General features: G+C 34.4%; 1 protein-coding gene across 3 annotated transcripts; it reads right to left on the reverse strand.

The window, feature by feature from the left end:
* Nucleotides 1–2,040: 2,040 nt before the first annotated feature.
* LOC149287605 (LIM/homeobox protein Lhx2) lies at nucleotides 2,041–20,877 on the reverse strand. 3 transcript variants are annotated; one of them, XM_089492629.1, is made up of 5 exons: nucleotides 20,689–20,877; nucleotides 18,582–18,784; nucleotides 17,455–17,834; nucleotides 3,175–3,380; nucleotides 2,041–2,328 (listed from the first exon to the last, which is right to left on the reverse strand). In XM_089492629.1, the coding sequence occupies exons 1-5, from the start codon at nucleotides 20,875–20,877 to the stop codon at nucleotides 2,041–2,043; spliced, it is 1,266 nt and encodes a 421-aa protein (XP_089348755.1). The 3 variants fall into 3 exon arrangements, with proteins under 3 accessions (XP_089348755.1, XP_089348757.1, XP_089348756.1); XM_089492631.1 differs by having other exon boundaries at nucleotides 3,175–3,373; nucleotides 17,448–17,834; nucleotides 20,689–20,808; XM_089492630.1 differs by having other exon boundaries at nucleotides 20,680–20,808.
* Nucleotides 20,878–21,389: the final 512 nt, after the last annotated feature.

The following is a 21,389-nucleotide window of genomic DNA, read 5'->3' on the forward strand; positions in this document are numbered from 1 at the left end:
CTTCATATCAAGAACACTAATGTTTCTGTATTAAACAAGAACAAAAAGTCATACGTTCATTCTATCTTAAAAATTAAGCATTGCTGAGGTAAAATTATCCATTCAAAAGATGCAACAACATCTCAGAATCGTCCTGCCCTTATCCAATGTTACAAATAGGTAAATAAAATGGTCACAAAATGCTAAGGAATGGAATGGGCCCAAAACAGATTATAAGAAGCAGCTTTTTTTTATTAGTATATTCATTCTCTTACCTGCTTTATACCTTTAAAGACCAAACAAAACTTTACAAAAAAAATACACAAAGGCCATAAGGTTGCTTGGTTTCAATTGGCTTAACAATATTATAAATTAAAACTACATATGCATTTAGTTGTAAAAGGGTGTTATACCTAAATACTTCTTGGGACTCTCTCAGAGTCAAAGTGGCCTGTAACATGTTCTTATAATATCTCAGGCAAATGTTGCGCTGAATAGAACATGTTTAGGGTGGAATATGATAATGTGCCTTTCTGAATATCATCTTCTGCATACAGTTCTTCCTAAACACTCACATTATGTTATTAAGTGCAATTCTGTTATGTAAATGGTTTAGCAGAACTTTCTAGTAACAGTCACTTATTCACTTTGGATTCCTGTCACGTAAATGTTTCTGGTGAACAAAATTTTTTATCAAAGACATCAATCTTCAGGTCGGAGAACTTCATGATTTGGATATACAAAGACCCCCTAATTAAACATTTGGACAGCAAGATATTGCTCTTCTTGAAACCACTATAAATTCTAATGTGTGAATCAATTTTGTTAATAATTTTGTATAGCTAAATGGATATTTTAGATATCACTATCATTCCCACAAACACCAACACCACCTGGTGCTCTGGATAAAGACCCCACTCAGAGAGAGCACTTGTGCAATAGATGTCATGGGAATTGAGGTTCAACGTAGTACTGTTAGGGAGGTAATGGGGGCCTGCTTATACAAGACTATAGAGATGAATTTACAGTGACTGTAATGTCCACTTATTACTTAAATTACAGGAATATTTCATGATCTTCTTTTATGTTGACTGAGTTGATGTTTCTTCAAAAAAAATGTAATACTGCAGAAAAATAGGAAAAGGAATCTTGTGGAGTCTTTTAGAAGATTGTTCTACAATCAACAAGATGATCTTTAGCACTCAAATGAGCTTTCACAGTGAAATATACTTATTTGTTTAAACAGATTAAGATAAAGCACTGATGCTATTTATTTCATGTGCTGATGGCCAAATCTCTTACCCTCACTAGGGCCCCTGTAAATGAATAAATGTTGATGTGCATGAATGGCAATTCATATCTAGGTGTGTTTAATACTTATTTCATGCTGGCCAGCAACAAATATTTCTTAAATTTGCCATGGTAGGTTCACACATTTACTTGTAAAAGCAGATCGGGTTAGATTGTCTAAATTTTAGAGTCAAGTTATCCAAAGAGTATTCTTGACATAACCACGTAATTTAATGAAGATGTAGAGTAATGGGTGGTTACTACAAATGGTCTCTTAATGGTAAAACCATTGCAAACCTTAGAAAGCAGTGTCTGTCAAGCCACCATAAGATCTATTCCTGCTGAGACATTACATCATTAGCTAAAGATTTTGTTGAAAAAAATGTCTAAAACAAAGTACTTTAAGGACTATTTCAAAAGTAACAAACTTGTAACAATTTTGTTCTGGTCATAAATATACAGAGAGAAATGTTGATAAGACAGTATTTAAGGCACGTAACAGTCTTTGAGAATACAGAAGATTCAGCCAACTTAAATTAATGGTTCTTTCCCTTGTTTAGTCCGCAAAACTGTACAATTACACAAATGTTGTGCTGCAGATACATCTTCCAAGCAATCCACCAGTTTATCTTCACACTAGTACAATGATCTTTTCACCAGGACATACCCCCAAAAATGTTATTTATTCATTGAGCAAAGTCTCTATTAAAATACACTTGGAAATTGACTAAAAATATTTTCTTTATATTAAAGAAATTTTTCAGAGAGTCATCAGAACAGATTTGTAAGTGTTGTTTGCGGAGGGCTTCGAGACTCATGTACATCTAAGCTGCCAGGCACCGATGTTAGTACGGAGGTCACAGTTGGCATGGTAGGGTTTGTTAAGTCTGTTAATGTGGTTGGAGTGCTTGAGGGGCTCATTGAGGCATTAGATATTTCTGAAGCTGGTCCTGAAGGAGTCCCAGCTTGAAGTGTGGAATCTGATGTTTTGTCCACTCCATTGTTTTCTTGACGCAGGAGGTTCCTTCTGAATTTGGCCCTTGCATTCTGAAACCAGACCTAAAATAAAAGTCACATTGTGTTAGATGATGGGCGCATGTCGGGGCTAACAACTATAAAAAATATAAAGAGTGACACAAATCAAAAAATAATGACAAGTATCTAGTTAGGTGGTCTCACATAAAATCTGTTTCACAAATTTGGTTTTGTGGATATAATTTGCTCATTAAAGTGTGTCAGGTAATGACATACAGCTGAGGCACCTCTGAGCACAAAACTTCCACACTCTAAAAAGGCTTTCAAAACGTTTTTTGTTGTGAACAGGTCAAGTATGAGAGAGACTGGGTAGAGCATGGTCAAAAGAGGGTAGAGTGTGGTGACTGTAACTAAACCATCCTTTCACCTCACTATAAAGTGGTCTTTAGAACAGCACCAAGGTGAACATTTCACCTCAGGGTACTTGCTAAAGTACTTAAAGGAGCAACACTTATTGCAGGAACCCTTACTGGCTCAGATCTCTATTCGTCTCTATATAACCCATGCATACATTTGGCAGATCATCTTGCCCACAAAAGCAATCACATGGTTCAGACATGCATAGTCCATCAGCACATAACCAAGGGATTTGCATCTCAAGTTACCAAAGCTAAGCATAGGTCATGGTGTAGGGCAAAGAAAACAACCTAGTTTTGCAGGCACAAAGCTCAAGCTGTGAATTCTTGCATAGGAAGTGATGAAAATATATCTTTGAAGAAATAATTTAAGTCAACAATGCAAAAAAATGAAGGTTAATGAATCAGCTATTATTTGAATCCTAATACACCTAAGATTATAGAATTGTTTATCCACAACATAAAAAATGCTCATATATAATCTAAAGTACCCATATAAAAACCACTTGGCTACCTGTAAGACTCTTTTGGTTAAACCTGTCTTCTGAGCTAGCTGTTTTAAGTCCTTTGCATCCGGGTTGTGGTTAATTGCGAAGTACGACTTCATTGTTCGTAGCTGATGGTGTTTGAAGGAAGTCCTCATGCGTTTGGTTTTCTGGTTGGGTGTGTACTGCTGGTCTCTGTCCATATGGTCTCCATCATTTTCATTGCAGCTAAGTGCTAATCGAGACAGCACAGGAGATGTTATTAATTACAGTACAAGGCGCCTACATAGCATATTCACACGCAATGCATGTTCCATCAATTGCACATTTAGCTTGGAGTTGGCTTACAAAATACAAGGCCATCAAACCAAATAGTATGATCCATTATTAGCAACATAAGTGTTAAACATGCATTTCTATAATAATATTTATATGTCATGGATGAGGATGATTATTTTTTTAATATCTGAAACAAGCATTTAGAAGCAGAATCATATGTGAAGCTGTATTTTTGTAACTATATAGTGAAAAGCTTCAATAAATTGGATGATCAGTTTTGTAATGCCTGAAAAGTATATAATATATATTATAATATAAAGTGTATAATGTTTCAAAAGTACAAAATAAAGCAAACTTTGGCACTCCAACTCTTGTTTTGAGTATCTCCCATGATCAAACCATTCTTACCCAATCAGTCCCTCACCTTGTAACGTATTCTTCCCCTATTATAATAGCACTATAGAATCTGCTGGTGCTCGATTAATAAAATATAATGTAAGAATAAATTCCTCACACAATCCTTCTTAACAGCAACATCGAGGCATTGCATGCCTTAGTGGTATAAAATACCCACCATGCCTTAGTGTACATTACATTTTACTTAATTATTTTAATTCTACAACCCTAGCAAATCAAAAGCTGAAGTTCCAAGATTTCCTTAGCTCTTGGTTAGATTGTATTACATTTACAGGCACCTACCCACCATCTAGACATTTACTGATTTATGTTAATGAAAAAAAACTATATAGGTTATGAATTCCACACAAGAAGAACTAGAGGACATTATGATAAAGATTGTATTCCAAATTATGTAACCCAACAGACCAGACATAAACATAAAAATCCACATTTTGTGCTGTTATGGAAGAACAGTGCATAACATACATGAATATACAGTATCCTTAGGTGATGAAAATATTTTTAGATGATCCCAAGTCTAAAAAATCTCATGTGTGTAAAAATAAAGTGAGTGCTTCCCAACTATAACCATATAACAGCACATTCTATTTAGGTAGACTTAAATTGGATGTCTCTCACTACCCTCTCAATTCCAATCATAGCTTTGAGAAATGTATCATGTCCACAAGCCTTCTATGAAAAAGATTCCCTGTTTTAACTCTTACACCCTCGTAGTCAGAATGCAGATATATTGGGTGGCAGGGGTCTGTGAAGATGTCCGTGGTCGAGGCAGTTTTCCCCATATAGAAAAGACACCCCTGTGAATTATAGAATTGACCTATCTAGTTTGGCTATTTGTTCCTGCTGTCGAAACATCAAACCTTCATCAGCCCTTGGTCTTGTCTTAGATTACGAATACCCTTATGCCTGTTCTATGCATGTTTAAATCCCGTCACTATATCAGCCTCTGTGAGGGAATTTACAGTAAATATGCGTTGGATAGGCCTATGGCTTTTAGCATCTGTGCTAGGATTAGCAAACTGATTTAGAAAGATAATACTGCTTTAAGAGGCTAGAATCCCATCATGTTCATCTTATGAATGGTATAATAACAGATTTTGCTGCTATGGATTAACAACATCTATACCAGATAATTAACTTGTGATTTATTAAAAAATAGCCAGGGGTGTTTTGCCTCTGGATAGACGTATCTTAGCAGTCACTAGTTGTTCATGCCACTGTTTAACATGAATATGTTTCGAGATGCACTTCCGTAGTGCACATATATTTCCAAAGCAACATGCTACTTTAAACTACTTAAAATCACATAATTACAGGATAAATACGCAGTATTATCCACGTATTGCAAAGAGCATAGCTAATTAGGCGAGCACAGATTTAAGTCTTGCAACAAATGCTGGGACAGCAGGGTATTGGCAAACTGAAACTAAACTGAAAATAGGGACTGTTCCTGGAAATTCTCGTTGGTTGGCAATTATGCAAGAATATTCTTCACTACAGATTGGGTATCTTTAGCCACTGTGACAAACACCAGGTTATTTCTAGGCCTACACTGTCACTAACACACACACACACATATATATATATATATATATTTATTTATTTATGTATATATATATATATATCAAAAATATACAAAGCTTACTGTCTCAATATATGATACAATTTTCCCTAAAGGGATACATTTTCCATTTAATTCTTTGTTGTGTTTCTTATGTATGTTTAGCTTAATTTGTTTTCTTTTTTTAATACAAATAATTTGTAATAATACATATGGACAGTCATTACCATTTTCTTTCTAGGCCATCATTGTATCCCTATTTCTGTGAGAACCTCTAAACTGTCTCACGGAACAGCTGCCTCTTCATGTCATTCTCCCATTCACAAGTTCCTAGTGCAAATTATAGGTAATACAATGCATGTAAGACAGACAGAACCAAATTCCATAAGGCCATATACAAGCTACCCTCGTCATCATAGCGCTTTATTAAAAATGTAGATCGATCGATCTATCTATCTATTATATATATATATTGAAATAGTTATTTTTTGCTTTTCTGTTGTATACGTTTAGAACTGACTCTATTAATGTAGTAGCATGTATCAAATACAATATTACATTTTTTAATGTGTATGTGGGGTTACGAAGAGTAATATAATCTTGGTGTCAGCGAACCTGTATTGTATGAAAGGAGAACCCTGTGCCACATTATTTAACTCATTATTATTCAAAACAAGGACCAATGCAATCTCATTTTTTTCTTTTCTTCTTTGATCATTTAGCTTGACAGGGAAAACCATAGTTTTTAAAACCAATGATTTAAAGAAGTGGTCGAGGTTTGCTTTACAGTTTTAATCTATATATCAGCATAGATATCAAAGTATATTGAACCACATTTAATTTTTCCCAAACAAAATCAAGCTTCCTTGAACTGTAAAAGAGCTTGACTTGATTCACTGAGATACATTTTCCAATAGCCTACAATAGAATGAAATGCGATAAATTTTAACTCATGGGTCTGGATCTGGCCTAAACTGTTTCCACTCATTTATTTTTGGTTCGCATGCCAAGACAGTTTGGGAAATGCTCATGAAGGCAGATTATCATGAAAATAGCAAACTAGAAAAATGATGTTTTGCCCTGTTGGACTATGTATTTGTCTACATAATACTCCTTCTTTGTAGCTTGGTCTTGCTTTACAATGCCGATCTCTAGAATCCATGACCAACACCTATCTATGTAGCTTTTTAACCTTTGCCAGTGGCAATATCATCAGGTAAGTCTGCCATATAATTTATTAGTTATAAAAATATATATATATATATAGTGCATCCAAAAGGAACCTCAGGGAAATATCACAATGGCTACCAACCAATAAGACATTTTAGCACCTACTATTCCCATCACCGAACTATTATTATTAAGTGTTGAAGTCCACGTGTTGGTCAAAATTGACAGAGGATAATTGGGAGTGTCTGGGGCTACTATTTACCGCCTCCTTCAACACACCTAAAATAATGACGCTCTAGACACATGCCTAATGGGAAATTCAGTCAGGCATATTACTAATCACAACATTAAAGAAGAAATAAAGAAATGTCCACTATAATTTTGTTTTCGGATAATATCTAAGAAAAACGTTTCATAAATGAAAATGAGATAGTCTCACGAACCCATAGATAACAAAAATGCAGTAATAAATATACACTAAGTGGGTATAAAACTATTATATGATAAACTTCCTCACTCGTGCATACAAATTACTAACACAGGCGACTAAGGCACATTCCTCCTCAAACAATAATCAGAGTAGACCTTAAAGTATAATTTTATAATTTAAGTAATCCTCTCTAAAATCAGTATAACCACACTTGAAATGTTCAAAACGAGTTAATCTCCCTGATAACCAGCTACCATAACTATTCGATAATGGTGTTTCAAGAATTAAAATCAGAGTAATAACCCGAGAGATCTTTCACATCTCTTTACTTTCCCAAGGATCAGACAGCTCATAAGACAACACAGCCCACAAAATACAGTGCATGTGTTACTAACATGTTCTAGCAAGAAAGGGTTAAGAGATGTTTGTGTTAAAATTACAAAAAACGTGCAGCCTTTCCAATTGTAGGTTTTCAGCGAGTCACAGTATTACTTTGTTATTGTAAAATGTGCATCTATTCTTCATTTAGGACACTGGATGTGTACAACCCGTGTACATGGATGTGTAGCGCATCATTACCATTTTCTGGAATCGCATTGTTTTTGAATTATTCAAAGGAAAATGGAGCAATGTCATTATTCCAGAGGTAACACCAGGAAAACTTGAGAATGTTGCACACTTGAGAAGGAGCAGCTTGCTTTTGAAAAAGATCCTGTAGTGTGATGTGTTACCGCTCTTGGCTTCCCTCTCCAGCAACATGGAAAATAATGTACTGATTCTGTAAGATCTGGCCAGAAGCATTTTCAATTAGTTAACTTACCGGAATGGTAAAGTGAAGAAAGCATTTACCTTGTGTAAATGCAAGCATAGATTGAAGGCAAAATCTACTTTGTATAATTTTTTTATATTTTAATAAGATTATAACATTTATAATACAACAGAGATAAAAGGCTTCATCGATGCCTAATATTACTGACTTGTAAAATGGGAATAGGTCTTGGACCTTGAAACAATAACATGAATTGCTTTATGGTGTGCGTGACCATTATGCATATGCAGGCTCAGTCAATATATAAGTATGGACGTTTTAGAACAAATGTTTGATGTGAACAACAAGATTGTTTTCTCAGTGTGGTATCAAGATATACACTTTTCTATATGGAAACAATAGCTGTGGGTAGACAAGGCTGAAAACATGTTAGCACGTTTAGCACATGTGCTCTTTATTGGCTTTCTGTACTCATCATTTTTTGGTATCAATAATAATGGTAGGATGATGCTTTTCATGAAATCGCCATAGAAATTGCTTATGTAAATCTGTTTGTACTAAAACATTATATAATTGTGTACTATACAAGTTCTATGGGCCTACTGAAATTTAACACAACTTGAACACCTTCTTCGTCTCAAAACTCCAAAGCCAACATGACGATCACCCTAGATTATTATTATTATTATTATTATTATTGAAGGAATTGTAGCCTAAATTACAATTAAGTAAAACAGAAATTATTATTGTGCTATGCTGTAGAGCAATAGACTACCGAAGCTCAATCAGAATTATCTATAGTGCTGAACAGGCTCCTGATTCCCTTCTGTATCTATCAGCACAGCTTACAGTGTGCCAAGAATGATATAATATATTGTAAGATCTTTACAGTCTCCAATGTATGGGTTAGTTTTTTTATTATTTAAAATCTGCTCTAAAGAGATATTTTTAGGGATAAATTAAAGCAATGTTTATGGAATTTGTAGGGAGGTGGGAGAGAGGTGATATCTCAGGAGACCTTGAATGTAGTTTGACCCTAGACAATTTTGACAGTAAACGGGTTAATTCTTGCACTCTCATGAAGGAGCATTCACTGTGAGTTCCAACTCTATTATTGGAATGGAGGGAGGGCGATATTACTTACTGCGGAGTAAACAACCATGAGAATTTGAAGGTATGAGTTGGCTGATTGGCTGCCAAAGAGCACAGAAGCTGGCATTGGTCCACTGTGCTTTACATTATTAACCCATTAAGCCTTCTCAGCTGCATTCGATTTGAGGTCCAATCGAATGAATGGGCTGATAGCTCTACGCCGTTTTTAATAACATTAATTTTACTAGTTATTTTTTAAGCGGGAAAGATTTGCTTTATATTTCCCTTTTAATAATTTGATATATTTGACAATTTTCATTGTGGTCTAACATTAATAATTTTGACATTTAAGATTTAAAACAAAAAAACATTTCCTGCTGGGCTGTGCATGATTTTTTTTTTTAATAAAAATAAATGTTCAGAACAGCGAGCCTAAGAAAATTATCTGGAAACCAAAATATATGTGGTTTACAAACTGGTTTCAATTTTCAGCAGTTTCTTTGGTCTCATTCTAAAAAAAAAAAATCAATTGCTTTTGAAAATAAATCTAGTATTAGCCGCAGCCAAAACTAACTGACTTGTCTCCAAAGGACAGCAAAACTTGTTATTGTAATAGTGACACATGAAATCTGTTGATTGCTTGCAAAGTACTCTGGCAAAAGCATGCGCCAATTCATTTCATTTTGCGTTGTACAAAGGGTGTGCACTCCTAAAGTGTTCCACAGATTTAACTAAAAATAATTCCTTTCTTAGCTAAAAATTCTAAAGAATTCTCATATATAAAAATTTGCAGAAACACCTTGTTAATAATAATTGGTCCATCGACCCTATAATGTCAAGTTGGGAGAGTATGCTTTTCAGGATTTTGTTAAAATTCTTTGTTAATAAATCATAAACATATGGCCTAAGGGGTATATTCTGTAACAGTGCCTTGTAATGCAGTCCAACGTTACACATCAGTGCAAAAGCCAGTGAGAGATGTTTTGAGAAGCAGCAATCTGTACCTAGTGATACTTTTCATATAACACGAGAAGGATGCCAATATAATCACATTAAGGATACGGTTTTAAGCAACAATTGCCTCCAGAGATCACTCGTGTTTCTTTTAAAACTCATCTTTAGTTGTATCGCGGTACTGCCTTTTTTTCAAAGAAATTGTGTTTTTTTATAGATGCCAAGGGCTTGCAGACATTGTGAGAAACTATGGAGTTGAAAGCAGCTTATTTTTAGATAATATTTTATACAGCCGGTGGTTTCAGATTTGTTCTACATAAAGAATTATTTTATAATAGGGAAATACAATGAAGTTCATTGTGAAGCCGGCTTTAGTTTGTGCCTTTTGTCTTACTAAGCCTAGCTGGGTAAATCTCTTCTGGAGCAAAGGTGGAATGTACATTCACATGACAAATATAGTCAATTATTTATTTTTATTTTTTTTAGTCTTCAGCTGTGAATTTGTGCAGAAATTTTAATTTAGAAAAATTAATTTAAAAAAAATATATACATTTTCATGAAATTCTTAGTATAACATATTTTCTGATTTACAATTTCATTTTAAGTATTGTCTACACATTTTTTGGTAAGTCTTAGGAATTTGTTCATGTAATAAGGAAGGGGATAACCAGGAAGATACAACCGTATATCTGAATACTTTAGGCTTTATGATCTGACCTATATGTGTTCACTTTTATTACTGCGTTTAAAGAAAAGTTAATGATCACTCTGTATATACATGCAATTGGTTGCTTACTTTTTACAGGGTAATAGGAAGCATTAAATAACATATGTGAAATAAGTCATCAATAAAACTTTAGCTAAAGAAACAGATACATTTTCAAGATGCCAAAGTCTTAGCTGACATGATTTACAATACTAAATTGAATATATATGTAATGTAAGCCTCTCTTGAGTGTGTATGTATCTATATATATATATATATATATATAATACATATAGATCCTACTTTCGTACATTAAGTTCACTAATTATATAAAATGTAAGAATTAATTTTGACTTGTACAAGCAAAATAATACAAGGTGAGTTGAACAGACATAATTCATTTCCAACACACACAGCTTGTAAACTAAGATGTAAAGTAATTCCCATAAGTATAGCTAGAGTTCACAGCATTAACTCTTTCTAAGTTATTAAAACACAGCTATGTAAGTTTCTCTACCCCCATGTCAGACAAATGATATAAATATAGTTTTACTGCGATTTTAAAAGGTTGGTAGACACAAACAGAGATATGGTATAAAGGGCATTAGTGAATATAGAAACAAAATACTTTAAGAAGAAAATGTCTGTCCTTAGTACTAAAAACAAACATTTCACCCGCAGAACAACAACTGACTGGATATGTATATAACTGGCTGCTTAAATAAGCCAATCATCTTTCAAATGTGTCTTTACATTCCCTGATGCAGGATTTTTGTCTATTTGCCACCCTATAATAAAAAGAGTATTTTCCATTGAAAATAGAAGTATCTTGAGAACTGGTCGTGTGAGTTAGATTCATATCTGCTGGGTATCTGTCCAGGGCTGGCATTATGTACTTTGGGGGTTTTATAATGATATAATGCCTTTATTGGCAAAATGAATAGAATTGGATTACAAGCATTACAACACTTAGCTCTCTTTTTCCGGCATCTATTTTAGGTACTGACAAATTTTGCTTTTTTCTGCTGTCCGCATATGCATTTTCATGCAAAGGCAAAAGGATGGGTATAAGTCTAGCAGTGGAATGGCATGATACATATATAGGCACAACTATGCTAAGTCAAACAGCCCAGGCAAGAATTCACCATTTACAGGAGCAAACACTGCCAACCAGTAGAGGCATCTTGTGCCCACCTTTGACCACCTACTGACCCGGCCTATGTCTCAAGAACTGCATTTTTTAAAGTTTTTTTAAACTCAGCATTCAGACATCACCAGTTATATGCCTTCAGCAGCTGGCATTCATCAAAGGGTTTACCTGGCATTATCTATTTGCAAATACAATTAATGCAAACTCTTTTCCACCTTTTATTTTCCCAAAGTAATTGAGTCTAATCTAAATAACTAGAAATGGGTGTGAAATTTGCTAAACAAATTATAAACTTCCCTGCAATCCTTATTATTATTATTTAACACAGACCATAATAATATTCTAATATTTAACCCAAAATGTGTCTATGGCAGTTACACCATCTAGGTGCCCATCTCTAGTCTATAGGGGCCCCCAGCACACTACCTTAAAAACCTTCAAATATTGCTTGGCTGAGACCAATTTAAAGCTTAATTGCTTGTTAATTAGAGAAAGCCAAAAACTCTGGCAGGTTAGTAGGCCTCCAGCAAGCAAGATAGAAAACTGGTTATTTACTATATTTATAAGATATATTTAAGTAGAGACATGAATTAACCCTATAAGTGTAAGAAGGGACAGTTTTTTTTTTTCCTTAAGCAAAATATAGAACAACCTCTGATAGTAAAAGGGTTAATTGGTAATAAGAGTTAAGTGTTGATTAGCAGTCATAGCTCTGAATGGCAGATTGGCACCAATGATACCGCATTATGTTTGCACAGATATAATTAAGTCATTAAGTAGCCCCTGATAAGGACAGCCTTAATAATACATTAGGGAATTTGTGTGCACTTATCTTACAGTAAGAGAGGGGGCACTTCAGGAGGTACACATAGGGGCACCCTCCATGCAAGGACAGGGGAACATGATGGGGGTATTTGATTTTATTAAATAATAACAATAATAATAATAATAATGATAATCACAATAATAATAATAATTATTATTATTATTAATAATAATAATAATTCTTATTATTATTATTATTATTATTATTAAAGCCATATTTCAATGATCGACTGCACGGCAACAGCCAATCACAATAACCAGTAGTTGATAATATCTAGATGAGCTATGGAGGATGTGCATTCTATTGGCTTGGAACCGGTTTATTTGGTAATTAAAAGCCATAAACAAACATCCTGAGGAGTCTGGCGAACACGCAGACTTGTCACGCGAACTCGGTATCGGTTATTTAAATCGGCGATGGCTATTTCCGTGTGGGGTCCCGCCACACGCTTTCTACTTTATATGGGGGAACCAGGGCTCGGTGAGTCTCCCCTCCGGCATATGGCTGCCGCCCGGCCTGCTCTGCCCGAATATTAACCGATCTAGCTCTATGCTGCGGAAATAAAATAAATGCAGCCGCGGGAATGAAAAACAGTAATTTAAATAAAATAAAAACTTTTAAAACTGAGCGTGAGGAATCTATGGATCTATACATATCTTGTTATACACAATATGTACATATAAACACATACATAGATATATTTGCATTGATTAGCACGCATTTGTATTCAGCAAAAAACAGTTATCTTGATCGTTTGAGGAATCTCCCATTTGCTATACCCACACAAGGAATTTGTTACTTGAATGACGCCACACCCTTCTCCATTAACATGACGTCATAGGATGCTTTGAAAACAGGATTCGGTCCAGATTATCCCCTTGGCGAATGCATTTTTTTCTCTTTTACATCAATGCAAATATTTTGAACGCTTTAATATATTTTCTGTTGCAGTTTTGCATTTTCTTGTCTTCTTAAAACGCGTCACATAAATGATTTTACCATGAGTTCACATGGTCCTTAAATTGTCTTATTTAAAACATATCTTCAGATCCGGAGATTGGTAATTCCTCCCCGTAGACTTTTGAATTAAACTTTTAAACCAATGCATGTATAGCCTTACAATGCTCTCTAGGGGGAGATGTAGAGCTGCAACTATAGTCCTCTGTCCTAAAATAAACGCTTTTCACAATTGTCTGTTCGATTTTAATTTTATAAATATATATTATCGTTAAATACATTTATATTTATAATATATATATTTAATATTTATATATTTAATATTTATATATATTATTGTTTCCGGATTATTTGCTGCTTTGAAAAAAATACAGTCTGTCCTCCAACTCCAATAATTTCATTAGGGTCTAAGCAAGCAGCGATTTTTTATTTAGCATTTGTTTTTTTATTTTTAGGAATCAGAGAACCCTTATTGTATATCCAATCTGCTGCTTAAAACATAAACCGAATTAGCATTGAACAAATTTATATTTTTATTTCAATAAAAAAAATGGATATAGCGAATTTAGACCAGGAGATGATGGATTATTTAGGGGAAATGAATACATTTTATTGGCCGGTACAGATAGAGATGTGCATTCGCATAAACTTTTCAGAAGAAAATGGATCAACTTGGACTAAACACTTTTTTTGTTCCAACAAATAAGATTGCTATGTATGCTTTTAGTTTATATCCTTTAAAGATTTTCGTTTGGTCTCCGTCTCCGGGATTTTCCCAATAGTCTCAATATGAAAAAAATACAGAATATCGTATTTCTAGAGTAAACAATCCTCCTGCAATTATGAATCTTCTATGAGAATTATGTTTCGTGACTCGTATATACGGTTACTTTGTAGATAATAAACCAACTGGTTTACAATAAGTAACTTCGTTAATATGTGTCATAATTCCAATCTAAATAATCAAGTTAACAGTGCTTTCTCCATCAAATAGAACTTTATTAAACGATTCTAGTAATTTGAATCTCCCATTTTACTGCACTATTATTCTCACTTAACATTATAATTTATATCTGTAAATTGAGTGAATCATAATCAAATGCGAATTGTAAAATCTTACTAATGTCCAGATTTTAAGGTGGAATTCAAAAGCCCTTTGTATTCCACGTGTATTAGCTTTTTTGATGTTGATGTTTGTTTTCACCCATTCAGCATTATTTTATTATATTAATTAAAATTTTCATTTATGATTATTTTCATAACAATTGCTAATTATATATCGCACCATATCCAGAACGCATATCCAGAACCCACTGCCCTATATCCTATATGAGACTATACTGAAACTTGTTGGATTTTTGTTTTCTGCAGACCATTCCCTTGCGCCTTAGGACCTCATTTCCTATCACATTAAACCCACCATTGTCTTCAAGTGAAAGACTGGAGCCCCCCAGCTCACAATACTCATAGAGAGATAAAACCAGCACAATACAGAGTGCACTCCACACAAAAACTTCACTCAGTGCTCACTATACTACCTTTTACCCTGGGAATTAAGCCCTCATTTTAGGCATTCAACTCCCAGGTCCCAGCCATCAGATTAGAACAAGTGAAAAAGTTTTTTAAAAAACAGAAAGAAATTCTACCATCGTTTCTGAAAAAAATGGGAATACCTAAAAATATTAGTTATTAATTGGGATATATATATATATATATATACACATATATATATGTATATATATATATATATATATATATATATATACACGGTTTCATCGCAGATTACATCATTTTTTTGACCATATTGAGGCTGTGTCTGATACATCTTTACATTTCCATAGACCCGTTAGTGCCCTGATTGTGTAATGGAAGCTTGAATGAATAAATCATCTCTTATTGTGGGGTGTATTTCCTGAATCCACAGAGGGTATATCACAGGTGCTTTTGTGTGTGAAACAAGCTCCCGGGCATTGATTTACTGACCTAAAAAATACCCATCAAATACCAATCCTCCAAGAGAAGGCAGAGACTGTGATCACATAGTCTGCTTAATAATAAAGAAAGGAAAATGGGGTAAATGAGTCAAACAGAAAGGGATCTTTTTGAAGGTTCTGTTCTCTTCTGAGCTATTTTCTGCTTGTCAAGATTCATCCACATCTGAATTGCCCTGGCTAACTCTTTCAGACCTTTTATATTTACTGGGGCACAAAGGGAGCTATTTACCCCATTAAATAATAAACTTAGTATTGGGTTTAATAAGCTGCAACAGCAGTGCGGCTTTCCAATGGTTAATATTAACCCATTTAATAGCAATTACACCCATCATTTCATGGCTGGGCTCTCTTAGAAGGCTAACATGGTTAAATGAGTAATTATTGAACTACAAGACGAAAGGTGCAAATCTAAGGGCAGATAATGAAATCTACATAGATGGACGTAATAGCGGATCTCAAGGAAGAGACATTGTTTAAAGTAAAATTTAAATCAGTTGTTATTCATGGAGAATGTAAGATTTTCTCCAAGTTTTTTGATTTTGTATGTTTTATTAATTCTATTACCCCATGTGCCCTGTATAAGCCTGTTTATAAGATTTTGTTTGCTAATTATTATAAAATACGGCTTTAAAACAAATAAGAACATGGTATAAAAGGCAAAGACAATTTAAAACCATCAGGCAAATATGAGATATATAAAAAACCAGGAAAATCTATTAATTCGAGTGCAAAATGTGTAATATCTCATTCTTAATATGCTTAATATAATATTAAGGAGAGAGAAAAAATGCTAGTAATACATTGTGCAATTCGAACGAATTAAATGATCTCATAATAGAACGTTTATTCATGAATTATTTGCTATATAAACATGAATTTATTCCTTAATTCCAAAATATCATTTCACTTTGCCAATAAAATCGAACAAACACTACCCAGCAAATAACACCTGGGTTTTGTCTTTATGAAGCTGAAGGCTGGATATATACTGGCCTTAATATCTAAATCTAATAACTAATAAAAATGTATTTATGAATGTAATCAGCAGCACAAGTTCTATATCTCCAAAAATATATATCTATCAATGGATTAATAATTAATGAGTATAATTTAATACAAAGGGTGATTCCTGTTATTTGCTTATGTTGGTTTATTTTCTATATAAAAAAGTATTTATAATTATATATATTATCACATATATATCCGTTTCTAGTATTTCATCTCTGATGCAGTCAAGATAATTCATACACTTCTCTAAAACCAAAAAGAAGATAAAGAGTATTTCCCACTTTATGAGGTGAGCCAAAGTAATCCATAAAGTATATACCTATAGTAATTATTAAAACAAATACTGTCAGTAAAGCAGCAAATTAGACCATATTTCTGTAATTTATAAAAAATACTTCAGGAGCAGCATTACTTTAGTTATATGAGCTTTCTGTAATTTGCATTTGATTGCAAAACGCTCCAATCAAATCTGTCACTTTGAACACCTGTTTAACCCCTGTATTGCCAAATATTTCTTAGTATACTGAAGGCTTCCTGTGCCAAACGAGGAGGTTCCATAAAGCACCCTTATGAATGGAATCATATTACAAAATAGTGTCTTACAAGCATGTCTCATTATAGAGAGAAGGAGAGCACCGGAAGAGGAGAGAGAAGAAGGAAAGAGAGAAACAGATAATAGAAAAAAAGAGTTTGCATATAGCTAATAGCCTATATACATATGTAGCCACACAAATACAATATAGTTATTCTTTCTTGTTAAATTATCTCTTAAGAACACTCTTCTTTACTGCCTGCCTGTAAATGGCTGCATTTATACCTGAAAAAGCTAAGATTCTGGCTCATGCAATTACCAGCTTGACAGCATTTAATGCAAATAATTATACCCAGCTAGGCTATTATTAACAGTTGAGATTTAATAAACGGAAGCTGTTTTGTGTAATCAAGAGGAAAACACTGCATTATGAATGCATAAAAATGGTTGCCACTTCTTACCTGCATTATAGGCTGCCAGATCTGCACCAGGCCCTGGACTCTTCCTCTTCCTCGGCCTCCCTTTTTGCACAGTCCCCACGCCATTGTAATAAGGCAACCCTAGGGGGTTAGCCCCAGACCCTAGTCCTGAGCCCTTCCCTGATGCTACTTCCGAGTGATTGAAATGGACTTGATACTCTCCCTGTATCAGAGTCTCAAAGTGGAGTCTGCAGTATACTAAATTGTCCTTCATCCCAAAATGGTCCCCAGTGGTCAGCATCTTGTTGCAAGTGTTACAGGTAAAGCAGTTGAGGTGGTAAACTAAGTCCCTTGCTCTCATCACCATTTCTGAAGCAGAGATTCCTAAGTGACATCTGGCGCATCTCTGGACAGAAAACCTCCTACAAAAGCAGAATAGTTTACAATTAGCCAGCAGCCCCCAAAAAATACTTCTTCACTCACAAACATTTTTTCACTCTCACAGATTTTAGGGGGTAGAATTAGATCCATGTATGATGGTTAGTACACCTAGTTGCTTTATACTAAAACCTCAATAACTTAGAATAATATTTACTTGTTTATGTATTTTTCAAATAGTTTATAAAAAAACAATTATTAAGTACTTATCTGCAACTGGTTACTTTACATGATTACTCCTCATGGAGAAGCAAAATTTTTATAGCTAAGGTATTATAAATTCTCATTTCAACTATTTGCTGCAGTTTGTTCTAAAGGATGAATTAGCATTGTGGTATTTCACTTCTGGTCATGAGATAAAGATGTGCTACTAGTTTATCGAGTAAAAGTTGAAGGCCTTTTGATATTTAGAACGAAAACACACGTAAAGGAAGGGTTTTATCATTATTACAGCTAACCTTCCTTCTGCCGACCTTGATTGAAAACCATTGTAAGTATGGGGCAGTGGCACTCCATGTGATTTGGAAGCACCCCCACCCGCCACAAACAATACACACGATGGGAGTGATTATATATATATATATATATATTATTTTTTTTATATGCGTGTGTGTTTGTGTGTGTTGTCATTTATGCAGCTCTACACAACACTAATAAATGAAAAAAATATCTGCTATCAGTTATATATGGATCCATCGGCAGTGAAGGGGTTACAGGGTAGGAGGGGGTACCTGTAATAGTCCTCTTTGCAGTAGATGCTGCCATCTTTGCTGAAGCAGGTAAGTTCAGACTCCAGGTTTAATTTACATTCACAGCACTTGAGGCAGCGCATGTGCCACTGTTTGTCCACTGCCAGGAGGTAGTACCGGTCGGAAATCTTCCCCCCACAGCCGGCACACAAGGCTGCCCGGTCACTGCTGATTGAGGGCATGGTCTGAGTGGAAACAGGGAGAAGATATTAATATTTAATACAAAAGGCTGAGTAATAAATTGGAATTAGACTGATACAGCAGCATGCAAATCCCTATCACCCACAAACCCCCAAAACACTGTCCATTACGCTAGAGGGTCGGTTGGCATTCGCATAACAAAATTCTATCTATCTATCTATCTATCTATCTATCTATCTATCTGTCTATCGAATGATCATCAGTAAATGCATACCGGTATATTAAGGACTATCCCTGTAATCACTGCGCTTCAGTTTAGCAAAGAAACATTGAATATATCAATCTCTCTGTCTACTTCGGCAATTAAGTTGATATCAAATATAGTAAGGAAGATTGAGGGGCAATGAGCTTCTTGGACACCACAAAGGGGATATTATATTTCTTAACAAAGCAAAAAGGGTGCCTGATGCGTTTTTATGGTTAATTATAACTAAAATATTATCAAATATGATTTTCCGGGTTATAATTTGGAATAAGAAAGGGGATTTGTTTAATATATTTTTTTAAAATGCAATTCATATGTATCTCTTGCTTTGTGTAGTTGGAAGCTCATTATTTAAAGAGCGTTTGAATATATAGGTAACTATATATATATATATATATATATATATATATATAATTATAAATGTACATACACATTTATGCGTATATTTTATATTTATAAAAACACACATATAATATGGGCCTTTTTTTTGCAAGTTAGGGAAAATAAGTCTGTTGCTAATCCAATGTATATCTTGAAAAGCTATGGTATAAATTAATGTCACCTGTTTTTAGCCAAAAATAAAAAATAATAAAAATAAATGAATTAATAAAAAAGAATAAATAACTGAAATTAAAATATAATACAGTACCGAATTTATTAACTACAGCGAGTCGGCAATCATCGATTAATAGGATGTACCCTTGCAGACATGATTACATGAAAATCATATGATATGTATTTTTAGTTTCCGGTTTTAAACAAGATCATCATACACATTTTTAATTTACATTTTAGACACATCAGGAAATCGAATTTTAATATTGCAAACAATGGCAGATATCAATTTATGTGAAGTATAAACGCAACTGATATATACATAATATCGCATAATAAGCATGAATTATTTACACATTTAATTTTACTTAGTTTTTATGTGATATTTAAAAGGTTATCTCTCTTGCTCTCTTACCTTTCCCAGTGTAGTATTTTATATTAATGAGTCATTTTAGCACACGTGGGATAATTACAACTTTCACTAACAAACACAAATGTATCTATCTGTGTAGTATTTAACTTTTTTCATGAAGACACATTAGTTTCTTATTTTTTTCTTGCATGTAAGCGATTTCCCAGTAAATTGTGTATTTTCAGGTATATAGTCAAGAGAAAAAATATGTATTTTCATAAGTTTTGGCGAATTCTCCAGCCACCGAGAGTAGTGAGGGTTATATCGTTTTTTAATTGTTGTAATAAATTTATTAGTTTTGAGAGTATATGACAGGAACATAAAATGAAATTTCATTTCCTGGCCTATACAGCGCAAGACACATGCATTACATTAAAAAATACATAAATTGTATTAATCACTAAACATATCGATAAATTATCCATACAATAACTCGCAGAACTGTATTTCATAAGGTGCCCTAGGTCTTCTACTTATTACAAAACAGATAGAAAGTAAGATATAGATAGATAGATAGATAGATAGATAGATAGATAGATAGATATTTTTTTCTTACACCCTACCCCAGTGCGTGGTGATGTTTGTGTTCTCAGTCCAGTCGAAAAGTGTGTAAATTCGTATAGACTAGTCTATGTGCCTACTTTATCTTATGGGTTTTTTTACCTCCCCTTCTGCCCAAGCCCTACCCGAGGTGCGTACCCCAGAACCCTGCCTACCGTTTCAGTTTCCCCTCTGTCGATTGCGGAGCTGATTGCTGAGGTTTCAGTCTTGGATCTTCTGTCCATCTCATCGATGACCCCATGCATCTCCCCCCCTGATAGGCTGTGGAAAAGCATTTCTGGAGCGTGGAAAGAACACGAGTGGGAATCTTTGCAGATGCTTTGGTAGCTGGAGCCTAATTCCATAAACTGAAGTCCTAAGCCATGCATTGAATGTCAACCCAGCAAGAGGAGAGCTGTGTCCTGGGATTGTCCTTGTCCAACAGATCAAACCACAAGCACGAAAGACAAAAGTCAAAACAAGTCAGGAGGTCCCAGGCTACCCTGCCTCGGGAATATCATGTGATGTCTCCAGGAACTGAGCAGGTCTAGAAGTATGACCTTAAGGACATCTCTCCAGATCTTCAGGTGGTCTCTGAAGCTGCAGATGATGCCAGAATACGGGTATCAGCAGCGCTGCCTTTTTATTGTATATAGAAAAATGTTGGAACAGCGATTCAAAAGATCTGTTAGAAAAGAAGCAATGTAACAACTAGGCCCGGTCCATATTTGACATGCAGAAGGGACAACATGAGCCAGTCATCTGCAATATCCTCAGCAAGGAGGCAAAGTTAGCATTCACTGCCCGAAACGTTGTCTGAAGCCCAGCTCTGAGAAATTACAAAATAATTCAAATGAATATTCTGATTTATTAAGCA

The sequence above is a fragment of the Sceloporus occidentalis genome, unplaced genomic scaffold (assembly GCF_023333645.1).
Source record: "Sceloporus occidentalis isolate IW3139 unplaced genomic scaffold, rSceOcc1.0.p SCAF_58, whole genome shotgun sequence".
Lineage (NCBI taxonomy): Eukaryota > Metazoa > Chordata > Lepidosauria > Squamata > Phrynosomatidae > Sceloporus > Sceloporus occidentalis.

Coding starts and splice junctions, on each gene's coding strand:
- LOC149287605 (XM_089492629.1), bottom strand. CDS start 20,877: ATGGAATTAGGCTCCAGCTACCAAAGCATCTGCAAAGATTCCCACTCG. Junction 3,381..17,454: donor TCTGGCAGCCTATAATGCAG/GTAAGAAGTGGC, acceptor TGTCTCGATTAG/CACTTAGCTGCAATGAAAAT. Junction 2,329..3,174: donor TAACCAAAAGAGTCTTACAG/GTAGCCAAGTGG, acceptor CTTTTATTTTAG/GTCTGGTTTCAGAATGCAAG.